The sequence below is a fragment of the Fulmarus glacialis genome, unplaced genomic scaffold (genome assembly GCF_000690835.1).
Source record: "Fulmarus glacialis isolate BGI_N327 unplaced genomic scaffold, ASM69083v1 scaffold11948, whole genome shotgun sequence".
In the NCBI taxonomy this organism is placed as follows: Eukaryota; Metazoa; Chordata; class Aves; order Procellariiformes; family Procellariidae; genus Fulmarus; species Fulmarus glacialis.
The window spans coordinates 23070-43058 of NW_009226397.1; the positions used below are offsets into that span (position 1 = coordinate 23070).

The following is a 19989-nucleotide window of genomic DNA, read 5'->3' on the forward strand; positions in this document are numbered from 1 at the left end:
TGTGATTACCTGGCACAGCAAATCACTGTATTATTGGGTTGAAAAATCTGTTTACCTGGGTTAAATAATTCCTGAAATCAAAACTGAACTTAAGTTTAGCCATCAAAGCCAAGTTTCATTTCTGTTTAGCTCAAAACAGAACCTGTGGCTTAAACTATTCAAACTCTGCAGGAACACTGCTTCATACAATCAGGTTCAGAGTTTCAGAAAAACAAAAATATCCATGTAAAAATAGAATGTCAGCAGCTAAGAGACTGGTGATGCAAGGAAACATAGGTTTATGCACAAGTTCTATAAAATAAAAAGAAAAAACAACCCACAAATGTTCTCACTGCACATGGCTTCCACACCTGTTTCTTCAAAAGGAAATCTTAAGGTTTTTTAAAACATAAATTTGTGCTCAAATGCACACAAACTGACACAGATTTGTAAATATAAACAATTTAATCTTCACACCTTGCCCAGAAAGATCTGTAAGCTCAATAATTTCAGTAAGTAAATGTAATTACGCTTTGTCACTGAAACTTATTCAAAACAAATGAGTATATAGCAAGCATGCATGATTTAATCTATTTTATCTTACACCTTTCTAGAAGGTCCACTCTGATGTTTCTGCCCTTCTGAAATGCTTCCTCATATGCAACCTTCAAAGCTGTCCAATTCTAGAACTGTGGTACCACCAAAGAGCCAGTGCACCGCGACATGGTAAATATGATAAAATAAAGAATATATGGGGAAGGGAGAAACATCAATTTGAAATTTGAAAACAAACACACCGCAAAGATTTTCTAATCAAGTGGCATAACTTGAAGCATATATTCAGTCTTTCCTGGGGCATATATTGTTATGTCCTCAACTCTATTATACCATCTTCCCAGGCCAGCATTTCTGGTTGCTAATATTTGGTTTTGATCTATTATTATACCAAAAGAACTTTTTTTAAGTCTGTATTGCATTTTTTTTTTTTTTTTAATTTACTGATGCATACCTTTTCCTGTCATTTATTCTCGCATAACTTGATCTTGGGGTTCCTTCTTTGTTGTTGGAATAAAGCCTGTCCCCCTAAAATTCTTACTCATTTCCACAAAAATGTCTGCATCTCCTCCTTGACATCTCCCTCCCCACCCTCTGCCTAACATAGGACATATTCTATTCCTTAAAACATATTCTTCCAATGTCACACTACTGAATCTCAGAGAGGTTAAACATTCAGTATCAGTGTATAGCAAGGCAGGGACTTTTCAAATCACAGGGTCAGTCCAACTGAGGGAGCCTGTATAACATCTGAGTGGGGTCTCTATTTTATTTCAAAGGACCAGAAATAGAAGTTTCAAAAAGGTAAATGGTTATATGGGATTCTCTTTAGATTTCCTACAATTTATTTCTAAATCTCCAGATTCTCTCACTAAAATCTCTCCTTTGCAACCCTTAGGGATGCAGCAAAATAAACATAGTAATTCAGCTGTTGTTGACTGTTCTCACACTTGAACTGGAGGCAAAGACTCTTTCACGCTACCTACATTCACGCCTGTCGGGCAAAGCTGCTATGGGAATGCTTACAACACAGAGCCATGTTAGAGTGTCCCAAGCCAGATCCACATGAGCTGGTATATTTACGTAGAATAATCTAGTGCCTTACCATTATACCAGTTCAAACCCCAGAAGTAAAACAGCCATCTATGCCAGCTACAGAGAGCAAGTTCAGATGGGTCTGTATAAGACGGCAGGACTAAAAAGCCACCGCAGAGCTGCCGTGTGCCTCCATCGGAAATGGAGATGTATCAGGTATCTGCTGCCCAAAAAGTGTGATGCTTGGAAGAACAAGAATATCAGAAGCACAACGCAAGGCAGACAGAACAGGATCTCACAGAGAAGGGTTTAGGGATAAGAAGCCAGAGCAGGAGTTCAAGCACATGTTTAGACTCTATTTCCATGAGAAAGGAGTGACAGAATAATCAGATTATTCTTTGCATGCTCCGTATACATCATCTGCCATTTCATCAAAACCTGCTTAGGCAAGGAGTGACCACATCTGAAGCCGAGGCTTGACCTTTGATAAAAATAAGGCATAACAGTTGAATTTGGAAGTCAGTGACCCAAAGCCTCCCTAATGCTCTACTCATGCCCATCAACATTTTTCAACTGTAGAGCAAATCTGTCAATGCACAGGACCTGAATGCAACAGAACTAGGCAGGTATGAGAATATTAGTGTTAGGTCCATTGAGATAAGAAGGCTCTGTCCACGGAAGATTAAGAGAAAACCAAAAGGTCAAAGAATCATGTCACTTCATAACATCTCCCGCGCAGGAAGGCAACAGATTTGAAACTGATCATGTGACACTGCAGCACGAGAGAAAGGTGATCTCAGACACTAAAAAGACCATGTATGTAAATGAAGTCTTTTTTCCAGCTTTTGTAGCCAATTATACATTTTAAAGCATTTTTACTGACATTATGTTTGCATGTCAATATAAAAATAATTTATAAATATACCTTATTCATCAGCTTTTATTCCCATAGAGTTTAGAAACAACAATAAAAATAATAGTTACCATATCCCTTTGGCTAGATTTAGTGAGTAGAAATATTAAAAAATGCTTCCAGAGAACCTTTTTGAAAATATCAGCTGAAGTATAATTGTAATAGAGTATAGAAGAAAGCCAGCTGTGATAGGTTGTACTCTACTTACGCTACATAGTTCTCCCACACATAAAATAGTCAATATAACTCAGAATAATTAAAAAAAAAAGTTGTTACAGTGACAGATAAAGGAATGCACGGTGTATTAGTTATCAATGCTTTATTATTGAAAACAAAATTGAAATCCTCTCATCTTATGCACATAAACAATTATTTCTACAAAAAGGAAAGCCTACAAATCTGATAATTTATACAAATAACAGTTTTTCAAAAAATAAAATTTTAATTTAGTAAACTTGTCTTGTGCTCTTTTTTTTTTTTTTTAGCACTGTCTGCAATAATCCACCATAAATCCCTGAGCAGAGAGACATATTTTAAACATGTTTTAAATTTATCCCAAAAGAAGAAAGTTATCAAGCCCAGACCTATATTAAAAAAATGTATTCAGGGACATTCTTGTTAAATTTACGCTAGTCCTTTTTTCTTTCTTTTCTTTTTTTTTTAAAGAAACAAACAAAACCAGTTATCAATGCAAGCATGACACTGCATCACAGGAGTGCTCCCCCTTTCCCCTTTTGTGCAATGAATAAAAATTACTAAACAAGAATGAGTACAAGTTGAAGGAGACAAATAACATAGTGAATGGTTAAGACCAAGAAGCCATCGAAGTTTGATGGCTGTTAAGCAAATAAAGCTGCAGGATACCACAGTTTTATACTGAGTTCAGTTATAGTTACTATCTAATTTACTTCTATACTTTTTCCAGAAAGTCAGTAAAGCAGGAGAATAAGTTCAAGCTACCATTGTATTCTAACACTGGTTTCAATGATAAAGTAGAAATTCAACTTTTGATCCTTCAATTTTGCTTTTCCAGCCACAACATTATTTGAGAAAAACTTGACACACTCCATAAAACCAAACAATCTTGCCCCTCTGGCCCTTCTGGCAGGCCAGTTGTAAACTTAGCAACTTACGGTATTTTAGCGAGCAAGAGGAAAGAAAAGCAAACACACACTACTTACTATACTGACTTTGAAACAGCTACTCTCCAATCTATTTCAATACAGATTTAAAATCCAAGTGTAAAGGGAGAATGACCAAGAAGGTAGAGTATAACTCATGTGTCCCCTTTCCTGTTAGGTACACACACTAACCACAAAAAATGCAAGGAAAACCAAATAAAAGAACTAGCAACACTTATAGACTGTTGTGTTAATGGCAGGTAACGTTGCTGCAGTCAAGTAATAAATAAATAAATACAGCAAAGTATTCTTCTCTACAGTTTTGTTGGAATGGTGCTCAACAGTTAAAAAGCAAAAAAAAACCCCAAACCCCTTTTCAGTAATAGAGAGTTTTTAACAGAAGATCCTGAAGAAGCTTCAGTTCAAGGTGCCCTACCACTTTAACATTATATCTACCATTACGAAAAGAACACTGAAGCAGATACCAACAGGTCATTAAATGAAATGGTAAATTTTCTTACAAGCAATAATACTTATTCCAAAGAAAGAAAGCAGTTAACAAATGGCCTGGAAAAAACTGACTAAAGCTTCAGTACACTGGAATTTAAAATAAATTATTTTTACATTTAAAAATGGAAGACTAAAACAGTAACTAGGCCAAATCATTCTGAAACAGAAATAAATTGAACCTCACCAAAAGCATATTTAGATATTTGACAGCTCTGCTGCTAGCACACATGTCAGAATACAGAAAGAATGCTAATATTTGGTTAGAAACTGAATAGGTAATATTTTTTAAAACACCACAACTGTGAAAACTAACTGGCAATCACCTTCGCAGATTTCTCTTGATCTACACTGTTCTAAGCATGATCTAATCCAGTCCCTTCAGTTATTTGCTAGCCTCACCAAAGTATAACATTCCCTTTTCTCTGAGTTGCTCATGAAGTCTCATTTGTAGCATATCCAAGCACTAATATTTTCAATCATCTTACTTGGCTGAGTTATTGCAAAAATACTGTATGCAGAGTCCAGTTTAAAGTTGGTCTTATCAGCAATGCAAAGAGAGTCAAACACATTGTTCTATAACACAAATTATTTTTTTCTTAAGATGACAGTCTGACCACACACTTTTGATATCAGGGCAAACATCAGTCTTGCTTGTATTGCTAAATCATACCTCTGGACTTTTTTTTTTTTTTTTTTACCACTCTACATACACATCTGGTGTAGAATATGGGCAGTTCCTTGCTCCTTCTGTCTAGCCCACAGCCATTTGATTGTGTATCTCAAGAAAACTGCATTAAAACTTAACAAGCTGAAACAATATGCATATTCTCAGTAAACAATTATGAATGCTGTCATCTAATCACAAGTGACAGGTTTGAAAAAAAAAAATTGGCCATATAAGCTGTGAAATTGGTAAGCAAGTGGTCCTAAAGTGAGATACAGCAGCATTAAGACAAACTGCAAACGCACTGGATTTAGTATACATTTTAATGAGTTACAGTATCAGCAAAATACTTTAACCTACTATTACCACTTTTACTCCCATATGGCTTAGTGTATACTGCACAATTTTCCCCTAGTATTTCTATGACAGTATACATTTCAAGTACCCACCCAAAAGTGAGCAATATGGGATTTGCAATGATTTATCAAATATGCCAAAACACCTTCTCTCAAAGTGCTATGGTTCTAAGTATTTTTGTGGGGTAACAAGTCCTTCATGAATATCTCAAAGTCTCCCTTTTTCTATTTATCTAGCAAAAAAACTTACGCCAAAAAAGCAGAATAGCTTCTTCTAGCAGCAATTCAGACCTCTGATCCTTGCAGTCAAGTCCAATGAGTCCTCTGATCGGACAACCGTGTGGAAGTTCTAGTTCATGGTTTTAATCAATTTACGAAAAAAAAGATCAGAGTTCTCATCATCATGTTTTGGATGTCTTCAAACCTTGTTTCTCCATGATATTCCATAATTTGCGAAGATTGGACTGAGTGATGACATCATCAGGTTTAAGTTGAAGAGCAAGGAGGTAGTTTTCTTCAGCCTCTTTCAGTTTACCATTCAGATGGAGAATGGCTCCAAGATTCATTAGGGCAGCTGGATACTGGTACGAAAAAAAGCGAAGGAGAAATATTAGGAATATTTTCAGTTTTTCTTTTCAGACAATCTTCTTCTACTTAAACAAATTATTCCCTTATGTTTGCAGACTTTTCATGGAAGCAATTTAGCAATTTAAGCAAATAGAGATAACAAGAAAAAGTTTCTACACAGCTGCTGTATACTTTGTGCTTTAAACAGGGTAAGCTCTGGTGTATACAGACATAGACTTCTCTCTTTAATGAGAAAACACAGAACTCATAAAGCCTTACATGTGGTAATGTCGGCATAGCACAGTTTCCAAGAGAAAATTAAAGTAATCCAAGAGTGGATTAAAGACAGGAATTTAATTTTAATTCAACCCATTGCCAATAAAGAGTTTATAATCATTGGGAATAGTTAACACATTGGAACTCATCCCTTTTTTCTCTTTGTCTTAATTATAACTAGTAGAAAATACAATCTGTTTTCAGATTCTAAGGATGTTCAGGGGTCCTAGGACATCCATTTAGATTCAGGCTGTGGCAATTATTTCTTAATGAACAATTGAATAAAATTAACATGGTGGAAACACATGCTATTTTATAAAAGATGTGAAAATTTCATAACAAATCCATTAAAAAGCTTCTTAGGTTACAAACAATTTTTCCATCGTTAGCTAAGTCAAAATGTTTCTTGTTTTTATTTTTGCATCTTTAGATTATTCCATTATGAAATAATAGGTTGTTCATGATGATTAAACATGCCTGGTTACTGGAGTTAACAAATATTATAAGGGCAGAAAAGCAGATTTATGAAGCTGAAGAGAACAGTCTAACCTACCTTTTTGCAAGTACCTAAGGTATTCACATGCTAGTAAGAGCACAGTAAAGGCATTTGCCAAACCAGTACCTTGCATTTCAAAGAAAAAGGGGAAAAATACTACACAAAGTTCACCATGGTTCTCCCCCTCAGGTCACCATAATTTCCAATGAGCTTCAGGAACACTCACTTTCGAAGTCACATAGTTTTGCCTCAGAGGATAAGTGTTTGCCTCACTCACAAGTGTTCTGATCAAAATGCAATACTCAAAATGTGAAGCCACATGGAAACTCAGCTTCAGACTACTCTGTGGGGGTGTTGGTGTGCTTTAGAAGCCCTTCAGTGACAATTACTTAGGAAAATACGTGAGGTAGAAGGCCAATAAAATATGCACCAGAGTTGGTCTCCCAGACTGATGTGGTAATAGGAAGTCATTAGGATGAGGAAGACTTACCTATGTTCCAGACCTCTCCACTAGCAAGTTAAACTCATTACTCTTATTCTTCTGAATCAAGCTTCAGAAAAAAACCCCATAATTCTTGTGTCCAAAACCTAAATTTTGTGGTGGAAGTGTTGTTCAGAAAATTCTCTATCCTACAAATATTTCATATTTTTTCAGCTTTCTTCCTGCTTCTTTTCACCTATTAACATATGCATCACAAAAACTCATAAAGAACTGTGACACATCAAATTTTCAGAACAACTGGTTTCCGGTTTCAAAATTAAGCAAAAACAAAATGAGTTCAGCCCTCCCTATTGCAAACATCATAATGCTAATGCAGTGGAATCTGAAGATGTTATTTTTAGATTTCATTTTTCTTGCTTTACCCTGACAGATTATTTTCACCAGCCCTAAGTCAGTTACTTTGTTCTACTAAAAATCAAAACAAAAAAAGACCAGCTGGATTTTATAAAGTTTTCCCAGTTAATACTTTCCAAAATTTCCTCTTCAGTCATACTCTGTACAGAGAAGGAAAACTAAGCCCCTGAAATGTAATCTTTGCTATGGACAACACATATCGGCAGCCACATTATCATAGCTCCACCTTTGCAGTGCCAGTCTTGCATACTATTTTATAATGGAATAATGCACTCCTTAATTACAGATGTTCTGGGAGCTAATTGAAGTAATATAAGTGAAGAATGATCGGAGAGCAGCTCCACTGTATATGGATGGCTGTTTAAATACCCACATATTTTATTTATTCATTTATTTTTAGACTTAAGATTGTTTGAATTTTCTCAAATCATGAGTAGGATGGTCCATTGCCACTAATTGTGCTCCTTATTTGTCTAATTAGAGTTTATGAATAAAACAGCTTTTTTCAAGAGCACGGTTATTGACACAGAACTCTCTTCTCACTTGAAATATAACTATGTGCGTATGTTTGCATCTAGGCAAAGCTTACAATGGATAAGGATCAAAAAACTTTAAACCTAGAAAAACTCATATTAAATAAGACACATGTTAAAATGTGCTCAGGGCTAATTCTACAGCATCCACAAACTTATTGTGTGGGAAGTAACACAGTTGTCTCATACGGCTTCCAGAATTCCTCTCCATTTCCTTCACACCCCCCTGAAAATATAGTATGTCTATGGTACTAATCAAGTACTCTAAAGAATGACATATATGTAACACTATATGCCTAGCTAAGAAAACTCTTCTGCCATTGTGTCTTTAATTTGATATATCATTTCACTACAGCAAGCAACAAAAACATCTAGAAAAAGAATAAACTGCATGCCTTTTAACTGAACATGAAATTTTCTAACTTCTACTCATCATTCCTGATTTCCGGGAGACCCAACAAATTTTAGGCCATTAATGCTCTAAAGAAATGTGTCCATGGAAAATGTGAACTGATAACTCACTTCAGGTGGTACTGAAAGTTCATTCCAACTCCTTCATGTTTCAAATGAGGAAGTGCACAGGATTTCGGAAAGACTGCTCCCTAACTTTCTAGGGTATCAGCCACCCCAGCATCTATGGTTTATCGTAACAGTCTCAAGAATTTTGGGTGACTGCAAGATTATACATCAGTGCCATCGCTCTCTGACAGCTATAAATGATGGTCTCAGGACAAGAGAGCAAGAGACATTTGCTATAGTTTTTTTTCCACATATATTGTCTTTTATTAAAGACAGCTGATAAAACTTTTCAGTATGTTAACAAAGGCAGTCGGCAGCTACCAGTGCAATAACATGGGACTTGTAGCACTGTATAACAAATGACACCACCTACTACTTCAGAGACTTGAAAGGAGAAACAGGCCTGCCTTCATTTCCTTTTGGAGACAGATGCTTTACATCAAAAAAAGCTGACTGGCATTTCTATCGGGGTTATAAATGCTGTCTTTTATGGTCTATTGGGAATTATTCCCTTTATTAGCATTTTTATCGTGGTGTGCTTGTTTCCTTAGTGGTTTTTTTTGGGGGTGGGGGAAGGTGCTCCTAGGGAGGAGGGAGAGGAATAACAGAGTAGTTAACAAATAACAAAACAGCAAAAGACATGCATTTAGTTGCCTGAGGTGTTCTTGGTTTACACTGATGACAATTCTTTCAAACTTCCTCTATACTACCAAAATAAAAGGAGAGCCTTGGGGTATGCAGAAGTTTTAACGTAAATTAAAGTCGTCTCTAAAATTAGAGAACTATGGAATCTCCAAATAATTCAAAATAATTCTGAGTAGTATTTCAGGATTACACTAAAATGTAACCAAGTGCAGTACTGGACCCACAAAACAGAATGAATCTTAATGATACAGAACATCAACTCTGGCTCCACATATGCCATATCAGAAGAACAGTCCCAAACAGAAGAAGACGAGTTTACTCCTTTATATGCCGAAGAAGTTATGGAGAGAGAAATAAATAGATAAACACTTAACCCAGCTCAAAAATACCTCTTGCATGGCAGACAAGTATGAACAAACAACAGCCCAAACACAAGCAATGAAATCTGGAACTGTTTTCCCCAAAGCTCTGCTTACAGATGGCCTTCTCTGCTCAACACCACAGGGGCCAGGGCAGCAGATTCTGAGATGAAAGTGCATTTTGTTGTTGCCAGGGTGCTTTTAAGAAAAACATGCCAATTTTTACTCCAGTAGAATCACAAGTGCAAGCTACTTCTCACTTAGCCATTTTAAAAGGTCACTGAAAAGATGTTGCCAATAGTTGTCTTGCTCTTAATGAATTACTGCAGTGCACGATCTTGTAGATGTTTCAAAACAACCCCAGGACTGTTTAATGAATACTGTAATCAGCATGGCCAACCCATCAGAAACACAGAAGCTAAGTGTTTTGTTTTAAAACAGTGCAATTAAGGACATTTGTTCTTTTAAGGTTCCTGTTGAGTAAAGTCCATACTTAAAGAACGACACAAAATGTCATTCACATGTGAATATTTCATCCCAGCACTTCTAGTTAAATATGGGTGAAGAATTCAGATATTTCTTTTCGATAACTGAAGATACATAGGAGGAACAATGACTGAGTAGTGAAGCAGCAAAGTATTAGTTGTAGAATGGCTCACTAAGCGTGAGAGCAAAGCATGGTGGACTGCTTCATCTTATCAGTGACCATGGGATAATGTGCTGTCACGCCTTTTTTATCCTCCTACAGTGATGGCAAGAATTTTCACTTGAACTTTTATTACTGGTGTTATTGCTGTAGCACAGCATAGTACTTTCTGAAGCAATCAAAATGTCAGCAGCTCCCTTTTTATTGCTAAAGATAACTGTGGACAACAGAATCACTTCGGGGTGGCACTTGCTTTTGACAGACCTCACAACTTTTGAGTAAAACCATGACCTAGGAGTTGCCCCAAGATGTAAGCATACTACTTTAAAGCACATGGAGGGGCAGAGAAGGTAGAAGGAGGGGCAGGGGAGGGACATGCAGTGAGATGGTTGCTGCCAACTGGATCTTACTCTCCAATGTAACACATTGACAACACTGTAAATTCAGCAGTGACACATGCAAGTAGACCTTTTTGTAGAAGTGACCTAGTGTTGCCAGATAAGCCAAGTGCCAGTTACTCTTTCCAGAGACTCATGTTTCTACCTGGTTCTCTCTGCTATAAGGCTTCTTAAGAACTGCACTTTGCATATGCTATGTCTGATATTTTGTTCCAAACAGCACATGAATCATAACTAAGACACTTATGTCCAGTACGTTGGCTAAGATGACAAGAGTAAATTGTCTAGGAACAGATAACTTGGTGTAAAAAGCATTCTGGAACAAGATGACAGGATGTATGGCAAAATATTATGGATCAGAGAGAATAAAAAAGCATAAAATTCAGAGTTGAGAGGGATTCCTGTGTCATCAGCCCAGACAGGAAAGCATTCAGTGCTGCTGGAAAACAAAAAATCAGCATCTTTGTAAACTCTTAAAATGGAAGAAAGCTCTGCAACTTTTCCTCTACGACAGTTAAGTACATTATTTAAATTGCAAGTCTGCTCATGAACAATTTCTGTAAGTATGCTTTTGGGTCGACAACAGCTTTCAGCTTAAATAGTGAAGAGGGGAAATGGAGAGAAAAACATTCTCCCTGCAAGTACTAATTTGAATAAACATTGCAAAGAGCACAGTTTCCACGGTTGTATTAGTCAGAAATGGACCTAAACGTCTCTGCTGCAAAGGGAGCCTGCGTCCCAATCTAATTACCTTAAGACTGACTAACATACATAGCCATATAAATCTAACTAACAAGCAGCTTAGGCTCTAGAGGGGAGTGGATCCTTGGATTCATTCATCATCTCTAAGAGTATTACGTTGCTAATGCTGATAGAGAACAACCTTAGTTATTATTTACTAATATGTCATTAAACAGAAAGAGTAGCAAAGTAACAAATGATTAACTTCCAGGGAAAATGAACACCCTCCAGAAAAAAAGAAGTACATCAAAAAAGAAAACACCCAGAAAATAAAGTAGATAGATAGAAAAAATAGATAGTTTCTGTTGAATATTGTTTATGTAATAGTCTCATGTTAAGGTAACATATAAAGTTTATAAGGCAGAAGAACAGCACAAGTTAATACCTGGTCACCTTAACAACTGATGATACTACATAAATGTTAGGTCATGTACTTTTTTTTTTTTTTTTTAAATAATTTTTTTATTATTTTACATTTGGACATTCTCATCCAGACATTCAAAGCAGATGACACTTTAAGCTGCCTGGTGAAAGGAGAACATACATGGAAATTGTTTGTATTCATCTAATTTTGTGTGCTTTCAAACACTGGAGACTATCCTGTCTACAATTACAAACTACAGAATATGTACATTTAAAACCAGAAATTAAAAAGTAAAGGAAGGGTTTTTTACCATTTCTTTGTATTTATGGGTGGCAGATGTGGGAGTTTTCATCCACAAGCATACCGTGAAATTATTCAGTTTTCTTGTAGATTTAGACATCGGCATCATGAAGGAAACCCACAGCTGTTAGTCAGGGAAGCGTTCTAGACTTGGCATGGGAAGGAAGCATCAAGCAGTCTACTTTGTTTCTCAAATTATCACATCAATAGGGGACATTTTAGCATCAATGTTCTCCAGCCAGTGGAGATTTTTTTCCTCAACATCTTTTTCATCTTAACCTTCAGAGACTGCTCAGAGTTTTAAAAACATGGTTATCCAAAACCAAACAAGCATATATAGATATATGTTACAACTTGCTGCTGAAAAGCTATCTACCATTGGCCTTTATATAAATTCAGAGTATACAGTTTTATACATCAGCAAAATAACAAAAGCATGCGTTACAACTGGTAAAGGCTGCAGATCATAACAACAGCTAAAAAAGTCCCACAAAAATGTACTTACATTTGTAATTTCTGTGTATCTAGATTTTTTTTCCCCAATGGCCATGCATCAATTGCTTTGATTTATGCTTAAAAAATGTCCTAGTAATCAATCTCAGTTTATATAGAAACCATGATGGACATTTTTAGATAACATACTTGTATTACCATAATAAAAGCTAAACAGGAACATACGCTATGAGTATTTATTATGGTTATATCAAAAAAAAAAAAACATTTTCCAGGCCTCAAAGTGTTTCTAATTAAACTTCTTAGCTTTCCTGCTCAAATGTTGTCATCAGTATAGGATATGATAATCTTATCCAATTTTCCTAGCACTTTAGGATTTCATTAAAAAAAAATCTTCAAATGACTTAATTTTTGTTTATAGAAATCCAACTGTGCTCTGATGTCTGCAATTTGATAATTTTAACACATAGCTACGATTATGGCATAAAACATCTAACAACTTCTTTACCTTACCTAACACAAGTACACTGCATGCTAATTAGGAAGTCTCCCAGCAAGTGAGAAACTTGCTGAATAGAAATGTCATCTGTACTACCATACTGACAAATAGAAATTGCTCAAAATCTTTCAGGAACAGAATTTTGTCCTATTAAGAAAAAGTAAGGGTTTTTTAAAATGAAATTGAATCTGTTAGTAAATGTATTTTTGTATGCACTTTCTTTCTAAACCTTGGAAACCAGAAAAATAAATGGCTTTGTGTTACTGCCTAAAGATAAACCCCACTTTTAATTTAAAGAAATATAAAGTGTTAAAAGAAAATGAATATACTCTACTTCACCCAGCAGCACACATACAGGGCTGATTAGAATAGCTGTCCATATTAACACAATCAAAACTGGCTAACCTTCACAGAAAACTCTAATCTACAGATGTCTGAGATTATGATCACAATTATACTCACAGTATATACTACTAGCATTAAAAAAGGGGTTTTTTTCAATCAAATACAATGTCATTGGAAAATAAAAATGACTGCTGAGAATGAATGCATCTTCTGTCTATTTCTGGCCAGATACTGATCAAATACATCAGTACCCACAGAAGGCTGTAAAGTTTTTCAAAATGCTAGTCACAGGCATATGAAGTAGTGCATTAGAGCTTCCATTTTTAAGCAGAACAGCCAACTACTAAAATTTCAGAAGTTTTAATTTCTGGCCTTGAAAAGTTAGCTAAGTTCTAATTAAGGAAATCTCAAAATCACAAGATTTCCAGTGTTTTGACTCAAGTTGTTCAGATGAATGTTAAGTGTCATACAAGACTTTGTACTTTTGGCTGACAAGTGTAGTCAGCTGAATTAAATGCTTGAGAACTAGATTAATATTGATATTGCTGTATGTTTTCCAAAACTATTTAGGTATTTGCAGTTGTAAGGTATAGCTTTCAGGCATACTGTGTAAACCATTATGCAACTTGACATACTTGCTCTGAGCACAAAGAGTGAGAATCTTGCTAATTTGTTCAAGGATTATATCATGCGCAATCAGTATTAAGAGTGTCCACAGAAAAAGCGTGATATTAGATGATTACAGAAACAGGAAAAAAGAAAAGACTGGGAGATTATTAGGCATTGTAGGATGTTTTAAGATGAATTTTAGCCTTCATTCCACTTCATTCATTTTAGCCTTCATAGACACACTTTCTTTTGGCTAACTTTCCCTAGACAACAGAATCAATCATTATTCCTCTATTGGTAATAATTCCATTGGCAGGTAAGTACAATTGATGTCTATCACATGAAGTGATACGATTTCCATAACAACACAGTTTATCAATAGTGTCTGAAGGTATTTTCAAGTTGGTCCAAAAATGCAACTTCAGCATGTGGAAATGTCACCAAGGCAATTTTGCAAATAAAAACTAACTCCATAACTTTGTAAATAAATAACAAAACTCTTGAGATGATGTATTGTTCAAGGAACTCATTTTCATTAGACAGTAGACACAGCTGAAAACGCTTGAAAAAATCTTGTTCATCGATATTTTCTTTTCTGAAATTTCTGCATGGAAAACCTTAAAGTATTTGCACATCAAACTTTTTTTCTTCCCCTTTGTCCTTTTTCATCTGGCTCCTATCACTTCCATGCCTGTTGCATAGTGCAAAAAGGTTATGGCCACACGGTATTGACTTCAGTTTTACCCACAGGATTATAAGAGCAGCTAAGAAAAGAGGCACATACTATTGGTACTTTGCAAAATGCTGAATTACAGCGCTCCATGTAACTCATAAGAATTCATGCCTTACTTTTTGGCAGCCAGTAACCTGCAGGTGTTCCCTATGTAGTATTTAGCAATTAAATCTACAGTACATATTAAAATTATTAACTTCCAGGGTAAGTGCAAGGATTTAATTTTTATTCTTGTAGCTTAAAGATTTTAAGGCTGTAGTTTCTAAAATTCGTTTTTTTGGTCACTAATAGTAAGACCACTGGGCACTAATTGCTCGCTAGGCTTTTACAAGGTTGTGACTCGTAAAAAAATAAACTACTTTCTGCTAGGGCAGCCTTATTTACCACATCGGATCAGTGACGCATATGTTTAGAGTGCTTTGTGAGTAATTAATACCAATAACAGCAAGATGTGTTCAGTGGTAGATCTACACATCCTACTCTGAAAGGTTGCACTTGGTACTGAATATGCCAATAACTGCTGTTTATTGAACAGAAGCTTTCTGTATTCTTCAAACTACGTGTTTAAGAAATGGACACAGGAAGCAACACTGTGAATTACATTTTCCTTTTTAAAAAGGTTTAATTAATTATTTCTGAAGGCGTAAGAGGACAACTAATACTTGCAAGGCTAGCACCAAGAAATTAAAGTTCAATTCCTGCCTCTGAAATTCAATGTCAAAAATTACTCAGTGAAACCAGATGCTTGCTCCAAACTTCCCTAGAAAAAGCCCTCCATGGCTGGAGCAAACTACAATCCAGGGCCACTAGAATCGCTATGCAGTTCTGCAGTCGATGGCTCAGGTTAATTTACCTTCTCATTATATATTTTCACTACACATACCACCCGTTCTATATGAACACCATAGGATACTACAGAAATGAACTTTGGATCTTCTCTACCAGCAGTCTTTTTGTTAAAGATCATTTTTCCCCCCAAATCAAAAGGTTTGCCTCCTGTGCAATTTCCATAATCTCTGTTCAGAAAGCATTTTCTTCCTCTATTATGGGAAAAACATCCAATTTGTGAACTAATCAGCAAAAAAACTCCACCAATGCAGCTATCAGAACAGAATTTTTCAAACAGAATGAAGAATCATGTATTGATCTTTCAAAAATGATAAAAAAATAAGTCTGATAATTTTAAGTGTATTTAAATGCAGTTAGAATGTGAAGAAATGAAGTAGAACTACTGAGTTACAATAAAAGTCCACCAAATAACTCCACCATAAATATATCAATCATTTACCCCACAGAATCTAAGCGACACACAGCAAACCTTCATATGGAATTTAATTTGGGGTTTTACTGTGGATTTTCATTTTTACTGTTGTCGTTACACTGGAAAAGATTTTTATTTTCTTTCACGCTGTAATTGTTTTCAGTGAGTTTGAGGCAGCCAGATGCTGAGGCAACTGGCACTGTTACAAACCATAATGTCAGATTAAAGTTACTTACTGTTACAGGAAGACAATCTTTACTGGAGCACCTGAAGAATTAGTAAAACTGCCTCAGCTTAGTAATAGAGCTGTTCATTATACGGAAGACATGTTTCAAAAGGGTAGGTACACTTGAATGTGTATTTGCTCTCCAGTAAAATTAACTGTGGTAAATAGAATCATGTAAACACAATATGCAGAGCTGACCAATATACAGTGGCTCACAATGCCTCAACAAAAAGGGACTGTTCTTTGGGGGAAATGAAAAGCTATCCATCCCCTCCTCACTGCAACTTCTCATTAGCAGACATCTGATCTCTAGACTGTAACTTTCCCAGGGAAAAATACATTCAAACTGGTACTGGAGTTACTCTTACAGACAAATTCCAAGAAAATTACTTCAGCCAGACACCTGCCACCCATCTTCTTCCTAGCAGTCTGCAAACATACAGTTCTTCTCAGGCAGATCTCAGACAAAAAACAGCTTTATTGTAGGGCATTTTCCTCTATTCAGTCACCTAGATACACTCGGAGGTGTGGGAAAGTGGGGGAGAAGAGCAGTTGCATCAAAACCATCTTGTGAAACCAAAACATAAGTTCTCCAGAACTTGTGGGGGAAAAAAAATCTAATAGGATATGCCACAACTAAAAATCATTCCTATAATGAGAAATACATCAGAACTATAGATTAGGAAGAAAATTAGGAAGTTATTTATTGCAAAACATCCTACTAAGAATGTACTGTTGCTGGGTTTATTTAATGAGCATTAAAAACACTTTCTTATCAGTTCTAATTGCATAATAAATTCATTGCATTGTTTCCAGAATCAGCACTAGAATACTCTATTAGTAAAAACCTTGCTGGATTCTCTTTTAATTGAGTTCAAACAGATGGTTTCATTTCTGAAATGCTAATCTACTGCTGTGAGTTCTATATTTCATGGCACTTTATTTTTTATTGACACTGACGGCTACACTCACACGGCAAAGCCAATCTCGCTCTCTCCAGGAACAGATGCAGGCAGCATAGTACCCCTGCAATATTACTATCAGACTGTCAATCATAATCAAGTGCATAGGTCTATCCATGATACACCATCTTCACTTCACAATTTCAGCAAAGAGACTGTATATTTACAAACTACTGCCTCCCATCATCTCAAAGCATGATGATTCATTTTGTGTAAATCAATAGTACAAATCTAGGCTGTGACTTCCTATTAGTTTTGCAAACCTATTTTTTTAATTATTCAGTAAATGAACATCATAGTTGAGTACAAGCACAACTGTTGCACAGTTATTTTCATACCGAAAAGTAATCATAGAAAAAAGAAGTTATTGGTCTAACTAATATGTGGATGAAAAACGCTAGATGAAACAAATCTGCACGCCAAGACACAGGCCTAGTTGACATCACATGCTTTTTCCTGCATTTTGACTGGTGGACTGAACATATCTATATACCAGATAAAGACTTCAGATTTGCATAATGAAAATATGTATTAAAAAACGGAAAAAGAAATGTGAGGACACTAAGATTTCCGTTCAAGTTAACTAAGGCACAGTCCTACAAAATTTCTGAATCAAGGTCTTGACAATAAAATAGCTCAAGTATTATTTGGTATGAGAATTTCTTCTCTTTGGAGGATTTATGACCTATCCATTGAGAATTACAATCGTCCGATGGGATCGGAAGAACAGTGTTCTCTATCTAGGTAGGATACAGAGAAAACAGATACAGAGCCTGGAGAGAAAACAGAACCTATACCTTAAGACTTGGGTGATTAACTTCTTAGGAAACATCACTGAACTAATAATAAACATTCATGATTTTTCTGAAAACATAGTCTTTTTGGAGATTTAGTCACATAAACATTTTGAACACTGTGGGCAACAGAGCCTACAACAGAAAATGAGTGCCTAAAACAAAATACTCTGGGGTATTTTTTTTTGTTAAGAAAAGACTTTACTAGCAGCCTCAAGCAGCACAAGGGATTGCCACCAGACATACCGAAAACCTTATACGACCTATGTCCAAAGCGAATAGCGCGTGAATTATCAGAGAGTTTCTTTCTCTCAAATTACATGTTAAGCATAAAATTACTGTTTCAATGTTCTTGGTAAGAGTAATTGATGATTTAATAAAGATCTAAAGGTTAATTAGATTAGAAAAGAGGAGTTAGTATATAGTTGCTTATTTCCAACATTTGTTCCGCCCGTAAAGAAAAGCATGTCTATACATTTTACAGTTCATGAAGATGAACGACTCAGAAAATACATTACGCCAATAATTAGACTGTAGAAGGATTAATATTTATGGGAAATTTGTAAACATTTTCATAGCTAAAAATGAAACAAAAAGCACTCCAAATCACAATGACAACGAGTTTCTGGCTTACTTTGCAGAGTGTTTCTGGGTATGCAGTTTACTGTTTTAAGTTAAGAAGAGTTAAGAAGAGTTCATAGCTGCTTGCATAATTTCACTTGAAGAAATCAGGAACTACAGAGCCCAATTTACCTCTCACGTGCAGGAGAAAGAGAAGCAACTCTAAACAAGTCAATGGTGTTACTGCAATGCAATATCTGTGTAAACATAAGAAACTCAAATGTATTTTCATTTCAGTCATTTAGAACTTGCACAGACAAAATACTTATGTATTGATTAGGATATCAATGTACAACAAATTATTCTAGATGGGAAATAGACAGCAACTTAAAGGCATTTTAATTCAATTCCAAAGCTCACAAATTACACTGAGTGAGCCAATCGATCTCAGATATTTGCATATTTAACTGCTTGTATAATCAGAAGAAAAGAGTACAAATGAAGTCCCCATAATCTAACTCTCACAAAACTGAAGCTGAGAACTGTAATGACATGATTTCCAGCTTTCGAGAACCAGATTTAAGTACTCCGTCATCAGCCAAAAGCACGTTCAATCTTTGCTTTCACAGAGCTGCTACAGTGCATGAGAAAATGCACGTAGAGTTTTCTGGGGTAAGGCTATAAAATATTCTCATGTATTTCCCAAAGGAAATTCACCGTTTTCCACAACCGACTAAATTGGTTTCCAAATTATACAACTCATCCCAATACTGTGCTTCAGTTATACAGGTAAATATCCCCATTCCTATAGCCTGTGTTCTTTCTTTGTCCCCTGATGGAGATCACAGAGATGGGAAATGCTATATGGTTTTTTTTTGTTTGGTTTGTGTGTTGTTTTTTTTAAGGTGGGAGGCACTAATCTCTGCCGAAGTAGGAATACTTTAAGATTCAGAACAACAGCCTGTACACAAGCCTGTCTTGAAGCTGACAGTTGTGCACGACAAAAAAACTAAATGTGTCTTTAAAATACTTAGGAGGACCATGAACAAATATAATTGCAAATATAGAAAAATAACTTTTTGTTCAAAAGAATAAACAGAGTTTTTGCCAAATAGCTGGACAGAGATAACATATCTGCCTTGCACTTAGCACCAGACAAGAAGGATGAACTGAGTATAAGGACCTGAAAGGGGTGAAGCAACAACAACAGCAACAACAGAAAATTGAGCTGGGGGGCCAGATTAGATTTAAAAAGCTTTCCAGCTCAGGAGGGGCAGAGAGAGTTCATGTGTGGATAAACTCTTTATGTGGAGAAGCGTTGCTATTTCTGTGCAAACACTGAAGAGCCTTTCTACCTGAAATGAAGGGTAGCTTGCATTCAGTTAATATTAATTGTCTTGAATTTCTCCATTCTGCACAACCTTTAGGCTAAGTCAGCCTTCTGCTAGGCAGGCTGAAAAATGTCACAGCTATTCTGATATCAAATCTTAGAGTCAGTCTTTTATTGCCTGTCAACAGGGAAAGTCTATGCAAGTCACAGTAACCAAGAAAGTGCTCTCTCATGAGATCAGAGAGTGGTGTCCTCTTTTCTCACAGGGTGTTCCACTATCTCCTCTCCCCGTAGAGCCGATCCATGCCTAAGCCTCCCACCCCTGTATCTGTCTGAAGTCAAACTATTAGAAGTATGCCATCTGGAAATACAGTTCACATCAG

The 19989-nt window shown here is 35.9% G+C and overlaps 1 protein-coding gene across 1 annotated transcript in view; it reads right to left on the reverse strand.

Moving 5' to 3' along the window:
* The window catches only part of TMTC2 (transmembrane and tetratricopeptide repeat containing 2), a gene marked incomplete at both ends in the record, with an annotated part of 87144 nt that overhangs the window by 21622 nt on the left and 45533 nt on the right, over positions 1-19989 (reverse strand). The window contains one exon of the mRNA XM_009582795.1: positions 5558-5714. Within this exon, the coding sequence (XP_009581090.1) occupies positions 5558-5714 (157 nt within the window). The remainder of the gene's footprint in view (positions 1-5557; positions 5715-19989) is intronic.